We start from the raw sequence: 17,477 nt of genomic DNA on the forward strand, positions 1-17,477 counted from the left end.
CTGATGTGCAAATTGCAGTTGAGGTAGGTCAGCTGTTCAGGAGTCTGATAGCAGTGGGGAAGAAATAAAATAAATCTGTCAGCACAACGTTTTGGACTTAAATTGTAAGAATAATTTTTACTACATAAATAAAACCAAACTGCACTGAACTGAAATCATGAATTAATTTCTTCATTCCTGTTTCAGTCACATCACATCACACAGGTGATACAGTCAGAGAGTGACTGAAGAAAGACATTTGTCACTTAAAGATTCTTACTCTATGTGTTCATTCAGCTTTCTGTTAGACAAGCTGAGACAGGAACCAGAGTGACAGAGGAGCCTGCCATAAAAAACAAGGAAAGAAAAACATATTTCCATCACTAGGTATAGGCATCATAATGTCCTCATAGTTTCCACTTCGAAGCAAAAATGTGTCACATGTGATTTACAGGTAGACCTAAAATACATTTCTGACATAGAAATATAAAACAAACATTATTAAAGAACAACATAAATCACAGTAATTGAAGTTTTGAAAATGCTATGGTGTGTGGAAGCTAAAATAAAGTCTTCTTGGAAAACATTAGAAAAACTTCAAGCAAAGATATGATGGTGCTGTAACGTGTTGTAAAAGTAATCAGCTTTTTCTCTCCATTAATGTATGCAAGGTGCTTGAACAAAACAAATCACAAGAGTTATATTCAACCCTCTGGGTAATTGTTCAGTTAGCTATTAGCTCATGTTGGAACATTACATTTGTGTGATAAATGCATGTTTTTAATCTTAAATAAATCTTTGATATTACTGAAGGAAAGCCTTCATTCCTTGGTGTGACTTTCTTAAGGATAGTGAAGGATGAGAAACGTGGAAGCAGGATACTCATAAATTTGATTTTGGCTAAAATGGATCAAAAATCTTAAACAGATGAGCTAACCCCTTAAAGTAACCCTGTAACAGCATTTTATCTACTCTGCATCACAGTTTAACAACCTGTGGGTATTTGGGGTTGATTACAGCTGGTAGCAGAGTAATAATTTGTAGAAGTATGTTTCCTTACACTGATATTCAGTTTTATAAAACACTTTATACTTTTTACTTTGAATTTCGTAACATTTTAGAAGGATTTAATTTGTGATGCTCATATATTCAATTCAATATTGTTATTAATATACTGTGTTATCAGTATATTAATAATGTACTTGATTGGTCTAAAGTACATTATAGTAAACTAAACCTTTCACTTCAGTAAGCTTAAAAATGGAGAAATTATCATGAGTAAACATGAAATTCTTGATAAAAATATTCTGATTTTCTGACAATAGTGTTGAGATAAAGTTTAGGCCTTCAGTTTGTCCGAGCATTACAATAACTAAGTACATGATGTGGTTTAAAATTAACATTTTATTTTCATATCATCCAGCAACAGACACAGTTAGATACATTAATTTTTTGGACAATGATACATTTTTCTGTGCACCACCACAGTGGATTTTAGACCAGATAATCAATATCTATCTATCTGAGTTAACTATTGGAGATACATTGTTCTCCAATTTCAGAGACTCAGAAGTAGAATTAAGCGATAAACTGTTTCAAGGTCAAGTAAAGCCTGCTTACTTGTTATTTCAAACTAACTAATCAGATAAAAGATCTGGAGTTGATTTCAGGTCTTGAACTTTCATTTGCTATTGTTAACTGGAATTCTAAACATGCGGTCCAAAGACATGTCCATGTAAGTAAAGAAAGCCATCATTAGGCTGAAGAACCAAAATAAACCAGTCTGAGAAACAAAAAAAGGAGTGGCCAAATCAGCAGTCGTGTACACTCTTAAATGGAACCAGTGGAGCAAGGTCATTAGCGTTCATTAATCATGTGACTGCTGATAGACGTAGCAGGGTGGATTGTGAAGTATACAGGGTTATACTCTCTGCTCAAATTCAGCCAACTGCCACAAAACTGTTCAGAGAGCATTTCGCAGTGTGAGTGGATGATGACACAAAAGGCACAAAAGAAATAGTTTCACAGGGCAAAGAAATGGGATATTCTTCAGTGGCCAAGTCGGCTATCTGATTCCAGCCCCAAAGAGCGTGCTTTTTATTTATTAGATTCAAAACTGAATGCAGCAGCTGAAGGTAGCTGCAGTAAAAGGCCTAACGGAGCATCTCAGTGAAGGAAACACAGCACTTGGTAATGTCCATGGGTTCTACGGACCTTACATTTAAAACTACTTCAGGTTGTCCACATCATTTTGTGCTTCTAAAAACAGGAGACTGTATATGAAAATAGAGTCCAACACTTGGCTGTGTTTTGTTGTTGCTGATTCCTTTCACTGTTTGATATGTTTTCTGGTGTTTTTGTGTTAAGATTTAGCTGCTGAAACAGATGAACTGATTGATGCCTCGGTGCTCATCTTCAAAGTTCTCTCTTTCAAATGTTAAATTTAAAGAAAGGTTTCAATAGATATCCAACAACAGCTACGCTCTAGAGAAGTACAACTAACACAATAACTTAGATCCCTGTCACCCAACATATAGAGCTCTTACCTTAAAGACCTCATAGTACTCTTACCTCATACTGACTGTATCGAGCCCTCGCCTGCAGCCTGTGAAAATATTTTACACTTTTTTATTGAGAAGGTCTCCTCCACCAGGGCTCAAATCTCTCCTTCATGACCTCTCAGTCTCTGCTTCCTGCGCTGCTGTCTTTGACAGGTTTGAGCCTGTGACTCTCTTCTCTTTAAAGGAGATTTTTGGTCGTTTTAAGCCTGCAGGGTCTCCAAATGATGTCCCTCCTCGACTCTTAAAAGAGGTGTTACCAGCAGTTGGACCTTTGGTTCTTGAGCTGGTAAAACACAGTTTGATGTTAGTTTGATGCCCTAAAGATTTTAAACATGCTCTAATCAAACCCCTGATTAAAAAACCTGCTCTTGATCCTGCAATTTTTGCAAATTACAAGCCTATCTCCAAACTACCTTTTCTTTCCAGAATTCTTGAAAAGATAGCTCACAGCCAATTAATGACATTCCTGGAAAATGTTTTAGACGTTTTCTAATCTGGTTTTAAACCCTCACATAGCACTGAATAGGCCCTTTTAAAAGTTTTTAATGACATATTTTTAGCTACTGACGCTGGGAACTGTGTTGTTCATGTGCTTTTAGATTTGACGGCTGCGTTTGATACAGTGGATTGTGCCATTTTACTCTCTTGTTTGGAGCACTGGGTGGGCATTAGGGGCACAGCACTGGAGTGGTTCAGGTCCTGCTTGGCTGGGTGAACTTTTTGTGTCAGTCTCTGTGACAATGTGTCGTCCTCCGCTCCTCTCTTGTGCGGTGTCCCACAGGGCTCAGTTCTAGAGCCCCTCCTCTTTTCTTTGTATCTGGTCCCTCTTGGTTCTATACTGAGAGAACATGGCATTGCATTTCATCTCTATGCTGATGACTGTCAGATCTATGTCCCTCTAAAGAAAAAGGCACATATTCCATACAGCCATTACTTCAGTGTCTGGATGACATTAAGGTTGGATGTCTCTTAACCTTTAAAAATGTAATGACAAAAAGACTGAGGTGATGGTTTTTGGTAGCCCCAGTGAGACCCCCAATGTGTTTTTAGATACTTTGGCCCAGTATAATAAGCCATCTGTCACAAATCTGGGGGTCAAAGTGGACTTTGAACTGAAGCTTGACAGTCGGATAAAAGCTTCTTTCATCTTAGGCAGCTGGTTAAAACAAAGCCAAATTCTTTCACAGCAGCACTTTGAGACAGTTATCCACACCTTTGTTAGCACCTGATCTGGATTACTGTAATGCACTTTATATAGGGGTCAGTACTTCATACATTACTCATTTACAGAGGGTGCAAAATGCTGCAGCTCGTCTTTTAACTGGCACTCAGAGGTTTGAGAATATTTCCCCTATTTTAGCTTCACTTCACTGGCTGCCCACTCCTTTTAGGGTTCATTTTAAAATTCTTTTATTGGCTTTTAAAGCCCTCCATGGCCTAGCCCCATCTTATCTCTCTGAGCTGTGCCTTAAACGCCCACCTGCTCTCTCAGGTCAGCTGATAGGCTGAATGTACCCAGGATTGAGACTAAACTTAGAATAGATCGTGCTTTTGCTGTAGCAGCTCCCAAACTGTGGAACGATCTGCCTTTAGAGATTAGACAGGCCTGTTTTTAAAATCACTCCTGAAAACCCATCTCTTCACCCTGGCCTTTGACACCTTGTGAGATGTTGGTTTTAGTTTATTCTATGCTGTTTTATCTTGTTTTTAAATATAGGGCTGTTTTAATTTTTGTGTATTATGTATTTTATTTTCTACTGTTTTGTTTTATTCTATTGTTCTTAATTTATTTACTGTACAGCACTTTGTCCTGTGCTAGGTATTTTAAAGTGCTTTATGAATAAAGTTGGATTGGATTGGATTTTAAAATATACAACGTAGGCCTCTGTGAATCACTTTTCCAGCGCTGATGTACTTTTACATGAAATAAACTCAGGCATATTAACTGAATCTAACTTAAGATTTCACAGAACTCACTTAATTTTGCACACTAAATTAAGCTCTGGCAACTTATGCTTTAAGTAAGTAGCTCTGCTTAATGTAACTGTTGCACAAACATAAGTTGTTTTTGTTTTTTTTCTCTGAGGCATGCTTGAGTTGCTTTTTTTTTGGTAAACATAAGATATGAAATGAGATTTAAATCTCAATGAGACTTTTCACCTGGATAAATAAAGGATAATAAGGTAGCTTTCACATAGTGTAGGGCCAGATTTAGCTTAAGTATATTTTTTATAAATTACAGGATGAGGAATATACGCATTAAAATATAGTATGTAGTTATGTAAGTGCAGTTTTGGCACAATGCTTTAACTGATTGTTTTTATTTTATTGCTGTCCAGAAAACCAGTCCGTCCTTTAAAAAAAAAAAAAAAAAAAAAAGTCTGTCTGTAGCACCAGGTCGTCGTGGAGACAAGCTGGTCCATCCAGTTCCTCTGTACTTGATGGAAGGTGATCATGGCCATGATTTTCATTGAAATGTGAGGAATGTGTGGTGTGAATGCGCTTTTAATGGTTTACCTGCTTGACAGCACTGGACTTACTGCCCAGGATGAGACAGCAGTAACAGAAAGAGTTACTCACAGCATTAGCGTCATTCACTTAGTTACCAATTACCACAAATAAGCAATGGAAGTGTTGCTGTTTTTTATTTAACTGAGCTTTTTCCTTTTTTCCACTTGCTTCCACTGCAACTTTAGCTATGAATCATGAAAAGACAGACAGCTTACAGGCACTGAAGTAAAAGGAAATGAAGACCTAAAAAACACAAATATTTTTTGCATTCCATTATGATGTGGTGTAAACTGGCTGGAAGTGGAAATGAAAGCACTGATGATATCTTAAAATTTACTGAATGAAAGAATGTGTGCAATAAAGCAGTTTCGGTGCATGGCAGCATCGTAGACCAAAACTGTAGCTTTCATTTTCATTATTACTGCGAAAAGTGTTCACAGGAAGATCTGCAGCTTCTCCCGAGGAATGAAGGCACTGTTGGTGTGAATCCTGATGCTGAGTTTTAGTTCAAGTCTTTGTTGTTCACCACTGTGTGTGGTCAGGGTGCTGTTATATATATACCTCTATCTCCATTTGTTACTGTCCTTTCATTCTATTGTTTGAGAATAGTGACTTTTATGTAGCCTAAGCGGGTCGCGGGGGCAGCAGCCTAAGCAGCATGCTTAGGCTGCTGCCCCCGCGACCCGGCCCCGGATAAAGCGGATGAAGATGGATGGATGGATGGATGGACTTTTATGTATTTATGTATGAGTTTCTTTTAATTCATGAAAGCTCACTTTGTCTACTCTGCATTCCTATGAAATTTTTCAAAACCTGTTTCAGTGTAATGAGGTATGTCAAAGAAAGTTGGTGCTTCTTGTGGCTAATTTGATTATTAGTGTATCATTCTCCTTGTTAAAGAAACCTTCTCTGGTGATGGAAGCAGAAGTCTAATGAAACCAAAACTATATGCATACCTGCTGCTAAGTGAGAGCTTAGAACATGGTGTACCGCCTTTAATACAGCGTATCACTATTACATGTGGTATTATTTTGGATAATAGCGCAGTAAATGGGTAAGTTGAGACATCACAGAGAGAAGACTGGAGAAAGGACATGTGTTATTATAGGGAAATATTCTGAGTCCTTGTTGAATGTAGTTCTTATCAACATCTGCATTTAAACAGTAGCAGCAGAAGACTGACTGTGTTGGCTGAGGGACTTCAGGCCAGCTGTGGCCCTGATTTCACCTGTGGGACAGTGACAGGACTACAACCTGAGGAAGAAGATTATCCACGCGTACTCAGTCCTGATTTATAGTTTATGCTGCTGTTTTATCAACATAAAATTATATGAAGTTTTTCACTCTTTCAACCATTCGAGTAGGAATTACAACATCGCCTCTTCCAAACTGAACTATCTCAACAACTTCTGGATATTTTGTTAATTTGTTCCGATTATTTATGAGCGATTTGTGATCCGGTGATTTTTCACGTGAACCATGATTAAATGTTTCAGCTTTGATGTTACAATTATTTTGCTTTTTTTAGCGCAGACATATTGAAGAAAAAAAGGAAAGAAGGAGGAATGCATTAACTTTGAGTAAACATAAAGAGTTGCATAAATCCACACCCTTTTTGATAAATAATACTTCCTATCAATAACAACCAAAAAGCTCAATAATGCCTACAGAGGGAGAGTTATATAAAGCAGTGATAACTGACACTAAGCTGACACCTGCTGGTTGACAAATGTAACAATGAAGCAGTCAGTTTGAGTCACTTGTTAACCCGGATCTCCTGTGTCATATTTATTCACCGTAATTCCAGGAAGTCAGAAGAAGACAACATGACTGATGTGTGAAATGAAACAAAATGTCACAACTGCAGCGACTGCATCCCAGGTTGTGGTGATATCTTCATGAAGCAAAAAGAGTACACAGATTTCTAGCTGCACTATTTTACTACTAGATTGTTATTAATTGAGCCAAGCAGGTTATGTTTTTGCAACCGTTTGTGAGTGTGTGCCATAATTTTGTCTGTGAACTTTAGAGCTTGAAGAGTTGTGAATGAATTCTGATAAAACCTTGTAGGAGAGTGGAGTCATGTAAACAATTAACACTGAGGTGTATGCAAGCCAAAGTGTACCCAAAGACTTATAAGTGTGGTGTATAGTGTTAACATGTTGAAAGATTTAAAATCTCCTGTCATATTTAACCTTTGACCTCTCCTTCAAGGTCAGTAGATTGATCTGAAGGGCAACGTGCTAATAACAGGACATAGAATTAATTCATTTCTTATTGCCATTGTTTGCATTGGCAACATACAGGCTTACAGATAATAAAATATTGGGATACTAAATATCACATTACTTTATTGTGGCTTGTTATTTAGATTACAGTAACAGATTAGAACTGTTTACGATAAGAAAAGTAAAGTATTGTATTTAAAAAAAAACAAAATAAACTTGTGATCAAAATCTTTTTTCACATGATATTTTTGTTACAAACCTTTAAATGAATTTTACTAAAAAAATGAATTGAATGCTACATGTGTGCTATCCATCATCCAGTTAAAAGTAATATTTTCAAATATAAAAAATACAAAAGTAAATACTGCCCAGGCAGTGAGCTGCCTTGACGAAGGTCTGCAGAATGCTCAAAGTGCTTCATATTACTGTCCACTCTTAGATTTTAGTTCAGACTTTTTAAAAAATTATTTATTTATATGAGGGAGTGTTTGGACATGAGACACATTGTTCAAGAATCCAAGAAAAATCAGAACAAATGATCTGAAAGTGAATTTTTGTGTGTATAAGCTATCTACTGATACCACTGTTTTAAGCCGTAGAGGCTGGGAAAATTGCTTTAGTGGGACACCATTTCAGTCTTCAGATTCACTGTCTGCCAATTCCTGTATGACTTCTATCCAGTGTTTATTATGCATTACAAACTTGGCAGTATTGTTTGACACATCAGAGGTAGAAGGGATGGTGCAATGGTGTGAGAGCCACAACCTAATGCTAAATGTTAGTGAAACTAAAGAAATTATTTTGATATTAGATGTAAAAGAGATCATAGTTTGGTCTTAATTGGTGAACAGAAGGTTGGGCAGGTAACAATATTTAAGTAGACGTTAACTTACAGTTTGTCAGTTATAGTAGTTTCATCATGTGAATCCAAAATGCTGACTTTATCTAATTTCCAGTAATTACATGCAACGTTTCCATGTAATTTTGAACAGTTTTTAAATGTTCATTTTAATGGAATCCGGTAGAATGAAATACTTGATTGGTATACATTCAGTTTATACCAAGCACGATGTCCTTAATGATTATTTATGTGAATGAATAAACATTTTATTTAATATATTTCCATTGCATTTTACTCACACATACTCCGGCCCGTGTTTTTATTAAATCTATTATCCGACATGGCATGCAGAAAAATGTAGCATTTCATTGAAACATGTGCAAACATACATTGGAAAAACAGTATCTAAGGCAAAAATGAATTTGGACAGTTCTCTGAAGCTTGGAAGTCAGTATTTGGCATGATGATTTTCGTATGAACACCCTCTCTTATGCAAGCTGTTTTGTAATTTTTAACTAGTCTTCAGAACTGTTGTACCTCTCTCCTAACATCCACCATACCCACACTCAACATGATTTGAACCAAGAATTTCAAATTTGGATTCCTCACATCATAACAGCTGTTGCCACTGACTTTCACTGAATTCCAGTTCTTGTGTAATTTGGATTTCAGTGAACAGGAGACGGATCAACTGAAGAGTCAAATTCATCCCTCAGGTCCTGTGTCATGTCTTTTTTTAAAAAACGTATTTCTTGTGGACATGACTTTCAGGTACTGTTCATCTGATGTAGATAGTTGTTGTTTTTTTATTGTTGGCATTTTTTATAGATTCAACTAAAGAAATTGGAACAAATGTTTTTGCAGCAGGCTGCTAGTAACTAAGTAGCTAAAGGTACAATTTAGAACACATTGCTGCATCTATTCCCAATTTCCACTTCTACATATAAAGAAATGAGTGATTGCGCATGACTTTTGCTTGTATCTCAGTTCTTGGAGTGCCTCCCTCTATTTTATCTATTAAATCATCTATTAAACCCTTTGCAGCCCCTAAGGTCACATTTATGTTGGGAGAAATTGGAAACATCTGGTAACCGAACTGGATCAGACAGATCGATACTGCAGGCAGTTGGCAGTAAACTGACCCTATCGCCCCAAGCAAAAGAAAACCAAAAAACCCACAATTAGCATCACACAAGAAGCAACAAGCACATGATGTATGCTGTGCCAACACCGGGAAAAATCACAAAAGCAGGCCAAGTGACACGCTTTCTGCAGTCCATGAGCAGTTTCAGGGAGTGGTTTGATATTGTCGGCCTGTTTTTGGCTCCCAATGGTGATAGGATCATCATCAACCGTCCACTTGTCTGGAGCAAACTCATTGTGTGCATTGTTTTGTTTTGTTTTTTTCGTCGAAACGCCTCCTTTTCCTGCCAGCTGAGTCATGTCACACGGGTCGCGCTTTTCTTAGCTAAGCAAAGCAAGTGTGTGAGTATAAAAAATAAGCATGTAAAGCTGACAGGACACAATTCGTTTAAGTGTTCTTAAAAAGGCCAGCTTTGCCCCCCGCCAAAAAAGGTCTTAATATTAATTGTCCCAAAAAGCACGGTGTATCTCGTTCTATTTATTTATTGATATATTATAAATAAATATCAAAAGGAATGTAGAGTATCCAAATTACGAATCTGATCAAATAAATTCCTAAAGGACAAAAATAAAAAATGTCGTTCTCGTCGAGATCAGCTGAGATATTCGTGGAAAAATAAAGTGCCCTGTCCACATGCTTGGTGAAAAACGATCACCCAGCTGCTCAGAAAAGGTGTGCCGCCGGTGTGACGTCACACTCCTACCTGAGTTTCGGTGTGGAAAGGGAAGGACCAAAGGAGTGAGGAACATCAGCCATTCTGAGCTCCAGCTCTCCGCCTGTCGTTGTTATTAGTCGCCTTTCGTCGAACCGGTAAGCGGTGAGTTCGCTTCAAGGGGAGATTCGTGGGGAGTTTGGACCCACCGAAGCGGTGTTATTTCCAGCTGCTGCTTAACAGGCCGACGAGATCTCCAACTTCCTGCTTTGCCCACAGGTATGTGTCGTCTTTTGTTTTCGTGTTTGCTTGCGTCGGGTGTTTGATTTTTGGACTGGATTGGACTGACACACAGATACTGCACTTCACATATTATTTAAACACACCGTGCAAAATCGCCATACGAGGCCTAGTCTGTAAGTAACCTGGCAAACAACTGAAAGGTCGCTCCGTCTGCCAGAGCTGAAGTCCAGCAGCTCTAAAATGTTTGTTTCCCCCTGATAAGTGCTGCAGCGTAGTTTGCCGTGGGGTGCACTAAAGATCAAGGGGGGATGTGGGGGGGTTATTAAGACTTCTGAGGGTGGACTGATTTCACTTGGGTTTTCTCGGCAGTGAGGATGGCAGTCACCCCTCGGCGTGTCCGCCTGAAGCCCTGGCTGATCGCGCAGGTGGAAAGCGGGCGATACCCGGGATTGACGTGGCTTGACCGTGAGAACATGCGCTTCAGGATCCCATGGAAACACGCCACACGGCACACACCCCAGCACGAGGATGAGGACACCATCTTTAAGGTAAAGACTCACTAAAAGAGGGGTGTCTGTGTGTGTGACTTTATTCCTTATACATGATCAGAAATTGTTCTTCTGCAGAGAAAGTGAGGAGGTTTAAGCAGGGGTTATGCTAATTCATTCCTGGTTAATACCCTTTTAAAAAATACCCTCTAATAATAATAATGTTAATGATAATAATAATAATGAGTAGGACTTTTAATAAAACGTCTGGCTTTGCAGCCCAGTTATATTTGGTTTTTCTGGGTTCTGTTGAATGAAATTTTATGTAGGTGTTTTATTTTATCGTTCTTCTGTAAACCTACCAAATTAAACAGGAGAGGCATAAAAGGAAAAGGTTGTGGCTCATGAGGTTGTTTTCTTTTCTTAAAAAAAAAAGTAAACTTTTTTTAAAGAAAAGAAAACAGAATTTGATCAGCATAAACTTTGTTGTGACGAGGTGTGTGTACCTCATGAAAAATTGAGCCTCTGGGCTTGAGTCTTTTCCTTCTGACATAGCTGTGAATACATTATACAGCTGTTTCCTGACAAACATGCTGACCCAGCACCACTCAGTAAATGAAGAGCACTGGTTTTATTTTATTTTTTTTAAAGTGAGTGCATACTGTGCATATATAGAAATAAAAATAACTGTGTGATACTGATCCCTTCATTTGGTCTAAATATTCCCCCAGGCATGGGCTGTGGAGACCGGAAAGTTCCAGGATGGAGTTGACGAACCTGATCCTGCAAAGTGGAAAGCTCAGCTTCGATGTGCCCTGAACAAAAGCCGAGAATTCAACCTCGTCTATGACGGCACCAAAGAGATCCCTATGAATCCTTGGAAGATATATGATGTCTGTGACATCCCTCAGCCCCTCAGCAACCACGGTAAATGAGAGCTCTTTAATGCGGCTCGCTCTCGTCTTTCTTCGTTCATCTTTAATTTTGCAGTATTTGCCACCTCCCTCACTCTGCAGGCTCTTCAGATGCTGGCCCCTGGACACCCGGGGATGATGATGGTCTTGAGGAAGATATTCCAGATACTCCAGAGTCTCTGCCTCCATACCCATCTAATGGTGAATGGCTTTGTCTAAAAACATTACACCTGTTTCTGCAATGTCTAGTTTGATTGCTTATTAACAGTAAATGAATTATTTTCTTCGTGTAGGCACCCCCTCTCCTCTCATTATGTGGTCTCCAATGGGTTCTGAGTCATCCATGCAGCCTCCCAGCTGTCCCCCATCAAACGAGGTCTGGCCCAAAGAGGAGCCTGTTAAACCCTGGCCTAAAGAGGAGCCCGTGGATGTGGAGATGCAGCAAACGACACACGACATGCCCCCAGTTACTCTGCCCGATCCGTCTTTGCAGCCCCCTCCCCTGCCCGACGGCTTGTTTGCCTCTCCCGAAATGTGGATCAGTTCCCTTCCAAGTGAGTGTGAACTGTTGCTAAGACACGAGTCTTGTACCTGCTTGCTTGGCAGGCTTCAACTTAAAATAACAATTTGAGCTTTTTGTTGTGGCAGGCTGAGGTGCAGGGGATACCTGCTGTAGCTCTCCAAGTGCAGTTGAACTTCATGACATTTGATTGGTTTAAATTAGGAAAATATAACATCAGAAAACCTCAAGTCTTCTCTAGACAGCAATACTTGCTGGTTCTATAAAAAGATAGTTTCAACTCCTCTGCTTTAAGCTCGAAGATGTCCCTATTCCTGTTTTTGTTTTTTTGTTTTTAAATAAACAGAACTTTTTATTAATTAATTGAGAATGTGTCCAGTATGTGCTCCATGGTTGTAAAATTGAGGTTTCTGCTTCTCTGTGACCTCTCCTTTTTCAAAAATTAAGCTTAGTTCTTTTTCTGTTTTTACCTAAAATATAGTTTTATTGCATTTTCCTTTTTAACACGCTTCCACCTTCATCTCTGACCCAGTGACAGACCTGGAGGTGCAGTTTCTTTACAGAGGGAAGGAGATGTGTCCTACAGCGACAGTCAGCAACCCGCTAGGCTGCAGGCTGTTCTACGGAGACCTCGGGCCCATGGTAAACCAGGAAGAGCTGTTCGGCCCAGTGAACCTGGAACAGCTACGCTTTCCGACCACGGAGCACATCACCAATGACAAGCAGAGGGTCTTCACTAACCGCCTTCTGGACGTGATGGACAGAGGTCTGATCCTGGAGGTCAGCGGCCACGATATCTACGCAGTCCGTCTCTGTCAGTGCAAGGTGTACTGGTCTGGCCCCTGCGCTCCAAATCCAGCTGCTCCGAATCTCATAGAGCGGCAGAGGAAGGTCAAACTGTTCTGTCTTGAGTCTTTTCTCGCTGGTATGTATTAATGTCACTTCTTTTTAATAAATGAGATACAATGTGTAGTTAAACATCTTTACACTGACAAAAATGGGAGTTTCAGCGGTTTGGCCATGCCTTAACATCAAGTTGGGCTGCATGTGGCCTGCAATGTAAAATGAGTTTGAGTACCTGTGGAAAAGCATTTTTTTTTTTTTTTTTTTTTTTTTTTTTTAAATATATATGTTTTTTGTTTGCTGTGCAGGTGTGATAGCTCAACAGCGTGGCCAAGCACCAAGCACTCCTGACTATGAGATCAATCTGTGTTTTGGGGAGGAGTGGCCAGATGGAAGGCCCAAGGAGAGGAAACTTATCATGGTCCAGGTAAAGAAATGTGTAACATAATTTAATGGTCATCAAAGGATGATGGAGTCGTGTCATCGCAGCACGCAGAAATAATTTTTGAGTCTTTTTGCCTATAAAATGTCACTAAGTCATAAAAAATGACAACCAAAAGTTTAAAGAATCTCAAGAAACCAAAGATGATAAGTGTTCTATCTCGGAATTTTTAAACAAATAAGATTGCGAAGTGTCTTTTTCCAACACTTAACGGCCCTCTTTCACCCTGCAGATCATTCCAGTGGTGGCCCGAATGATAAGCGAGATGTTTTCTAGCGACAACACGCGATCACTTGACAGCGGCAGCATCCGCCTCCAGATTTCCATCCCAGACATCAAGGATAACATTGTGACCCACCTAAAGCAGCTTTACTGCCTGCTACAGACCCACCAGGGCCCGGAAAACTGGGCGTTGCCGCCTGGCTCAGCCCTGAACATCCCCCCGGCACTGCAGACTCAGTGAAACATGTAAACCTGTGAACTAATAATCACCGATCAGCCACAACATTAAAACCACATGCCTTATGTACAGTGTAGGTCTCTGTTGTGCCAACTAAACAGCTCTTGCTCGTTGGGAAATGTACAGGCGATGTCTGGGTGTGTCCTGGGATGTTGGAACTGTGTTCTTTGTGTCCTGTGTCAACTCCATGGGCTCTTTAATTAAAGTTACTCGAGTGGTTTTTAAGCACTTTCCACTGAGTCATTGCCAAAGTAATGTAGTATTGTGTATAAAACAACCTTTAGGGGGGAGGTACACGCCAAAGTAAGATGAACGGGCTGAATGATTCCCAGCAGACTGTTGCATTGTAGCAATGATGTCATTCACATCAGTTGTTGTGGTTTTAATGTTGTGTCTCATCTGTGTTTATCTACACTACACTTCATCTGACGGTTACCTACTGTAAGCAGGGAACTGCTTACAATCATATTCAGAAGTGTACTCAATACTGTAGGATTTATACCCTTTTCAAATTTTCTCTAGTATAAATGTGCCGTGTTTGTGCTTTTCTCTATATAAAAGTTGTGCCTTGAAGCCTGCATTACTCAATATCTGCAGAAACCATAGACAAATGCTGTGGCTTCACTGGCCAAAGTCCTGCTTGTTGCAAGGCAACATTTAACAGAGTTAATGAGTTACAGATATCACGCTGTGCCTTATTTATCCTGAAAGGGTCCTAGAGCCTGCCATTTATGAAGGGCAGAATGCTTTTTATGGTTTTCAGTTTAAATATTTTGAAGCTACATGTTTAGCACGAGATTTATAGATTTTGGAAAAATAGATAAATGTGAATTAAAGTTTGAATTAATAAATTTTTCTACAGTTCATGCATGACTACACAGTTCAGTGGTGCCCAGCTACTTGAGATCGGAGTGGGGGAAAAAAAACTTTTTTTTTTTGTATGTATGAGTTTTGTGGTCAGCTGGCCCAAAGTTTATCTGTGATTTTTCTATTTACTCTTATAGGATAGTTTCCATATCTTTTGTTTCATTGTACTAAACAATACTGAGTAATGGGTCTGTTCTGAAATGGATGCTGCTGCACTTTGGGTCTGAATTGTTTTATGGCTTGTTGAACGTAACTGTATTTAGCCTGTGATCGCATGTTTATTTTATCAATAAAAGCGTGACTGTGAATTTGTTTGAAATCCTTTGAAAAAATACAAATTATGCTCGTCTTTGAGCCATAAGAGTAAAATGCACTTTTAGTTACATGATGTCATCACTCCGCTGCTGCAGATGTGTCAGCTGCACATCAACAATATGGATCTCCTGCTCTGTCACATTCCAACCGTGCTCTGTTGGATTTGGATCTGTGGACTGTGGAGGCCATTTGAGTACAGTGAGCATAGATCCTCACAGACCTCTGAAGAGGTCATGCATATGTACTCAGTACTTTGTTTGGGCCCCTTTTGCATGAATTACTGCATCAGTGCAGCACGGCATGGATGCTATCAGCCTGTGGTACTGCTGAGGTGTTATGGAAGACCAGGATGCTTCAACAGCGGCCGTCAGCTCTTCTGCATTGTGCGGTCTCATGTCTCTCATCTTTCTCTTGGCAGTGCCCCTATAGGGTTCAGGTCAGATGAGTTTGCTGGCCAATCAAGTATAGTAATCCAATGGTCATTGAACCAGGTTTTGGTACTTTTGGCAGTGTGGGCAGGTGCCAAGTCCTGGTGGAAAATTAAGTCAGCGTCTCCATAAAGCTTGTCTACCGAAGGAAGCATGAAGTACTCCAAAATGTCCTGGTAGACGGCTGCGTTGACTCTGGACTTAATAAATCACTGTGGATCAGCACCAGCCAGATGATAGGGCTCCCAAAATCAACACAGACTGGAAAATACACACTGGACTTCAAGCATCTTGGATTGTGTGCCTCTCCATTCTTCCTCCAGACTCTGGGACCTTGGTTTCCAAATGAGATGCAAAATTTGCTCTCATCAGAAAAGAGGGCTTTGGACCACTGAGCAACAGACCAGTTCTTTTTTCCTTTAGCCCAGGTAAGATGCTTTTGATATTTGTTGTTCAGTTCTTCCACACTTTTCCCTTCCACGTAACTTTCTATTAATGTGCTTTGATACAGCACTTTGGAAACATCCAGCTTCTTTTGCAATTACCTTTTGGGGCTTTCCCTTCTTATGGAGGGTGTCAATGATAGTTTTTCTGCACAGCAGTCAGGTCAGCAGTCTTCTCACTGAACCAGACTGAGAGACCATTTAAACGCTCAGGAACCCTTTGCAGGTGTTTTGGATTAATTAGCTGATTAGAGTGTGACACTTTGAGCCTACAATATTGAACCTTTTCGCAATATTTACATTTTCTGAGCTTTTGAATTTGGAGTTTTCATAAGCTGTAAGCCGTAGTCAGCAAAATCATAACAAATAAAGGCTTGAAATATCTCTCTTTGTCAATCTATATCATATATTTTTTTCACCTTTTAAGTTGAGTTACTGAAATAATGAACTTTTGCATGATATTCTAATTTTTCAAATTTCATCTGTATAGTGTTCACAGTATATACATACATATCTATTAAATCACCTTTTTCAACCTATTCTGATATTCAGTGTGAACTTCAGCATGTTATCGTGATCATGTGTACATATCTCATCGCATGGGGTGTCCGCCATGTGATGTGCTGATTACATGTTAATGTTAACAAGAAGATGAACAGGTGTCTGACATGTGAATGTCTGCTCATAAAAAAAACAGACTTTGTTAAAACGTTGTTTATTTTTGCTGTTGATTCTGGAGGTTGAGAGATATTTGAGTTAATTGCAAATCAGCTCCCCAGAAATGATAAATGTGCTCAATGAAACATAGCTGACCTCCAGTGGTTTAGTTAAACAACAGCAAGCATGAGATCAGCACAACACACTGTAGTGTTAAAGTCACAGAGCAGGCACTGAACGTGTGTCTGTTGAGTCACTTACACTTGGAAACCTTTAAAAAATTATGTAAAATTTAATGTATCACAAATCTATGTGACAGTGATGAATTTAACTGTTAATCTGACAAACATCTGTTCCTCCAGCCAGAGCCTCTGATCAGTGTATCCTCTTTATTTTTGAGGTGGTCAATTTCCAGCGCTCATTTTTTTTATTTCTTCGACTGAGAAAATGTTGATATTCGTCAGAAAAAAGCGTTCAACTAAAAATCATACAAAATAAATGACTTGCTCATCAAACATGTATTATTATTTTTTATGCCTGTCTAACAGACAAAGAAAGAGAAGCATGTTTGCTTTAAAATCCTGTCTTTCCTGGACACATCCCTATTTGAATCTTTTGAATACAAGAGATTTTATTATATATAGTCCCTGCATTGTGTTAAACTACGTACAGTAAATGATTCTGACCCAACACACCATGTTTCAGTTTTGTTTAGCTTTTATTGCACACTCCTGGCTTGGCACACATGGCAGCCAACTTTCCAGTCAGCTGTGCCCTCTCCTGCCCTCTGCTCTCCAACATCATCCAACAACATCTGCTCTCCCCTCCCCTGCAGCTGAGTCAGGGATCACACCTCAGCCACACTTATCATTTCTTTATATTTTGTGACGAAGATGGGAAATAGATTTATTGAAACTTGCAATTATACATAGAAATACAGC

The 17,477-nt window shown here is 39.3% G+C and overlaps 1 protein-coding gene across 1 annotated transcript; it reads left to right on the forward strand.

Moving 5' to 3' along the window:
- The first annotated feature begins 9,905 nt into the window (after positions 1–9,905).
- irf6 (interferon regulatory factor 6) lies at positions 9,906–14,987 on the forward strand. The gene is made up of 8 exons (XM_006806720.3): positions 9,906–10,195; positions 10,529–10,707; positions 11,379–11,574; positions 11,664–11,762; positions 11,855–12,115; positions 12,614–13,006; positions 13,233–13,351; positions 13,599–14,987. The coding sequence occupies exons 2-8, from the start codon at positions 10,534–10,536 to the stop codon at positions 13,827–13,829; spliced, it is 1,473 nt and encodes a 490-aa protein (XP_006806783.2). The 5' UTR covers positions 9,906–10,195; positions 10,529–10,533; the 3' UTR covers positions 13,830–14,987.
- Positions 14,988–17,477: the final 2,490 nt, after the last annotated feature.

This window comes from Neolamprologus brichardi, chromosome 5, assembly GCF_056152115.1.
Source record: "Neolamprologus brichardi isolate AB-2024 chromosome 5, ASM5615211v1, whole genome shotgun sequence".
Taxonomy (NCBI): Eukaryota; Metazoa; Chordata; class Actinopteri; order Cichliformes; family Cichlidae; genus Neolamprologus; species Neolamprologus brichardi.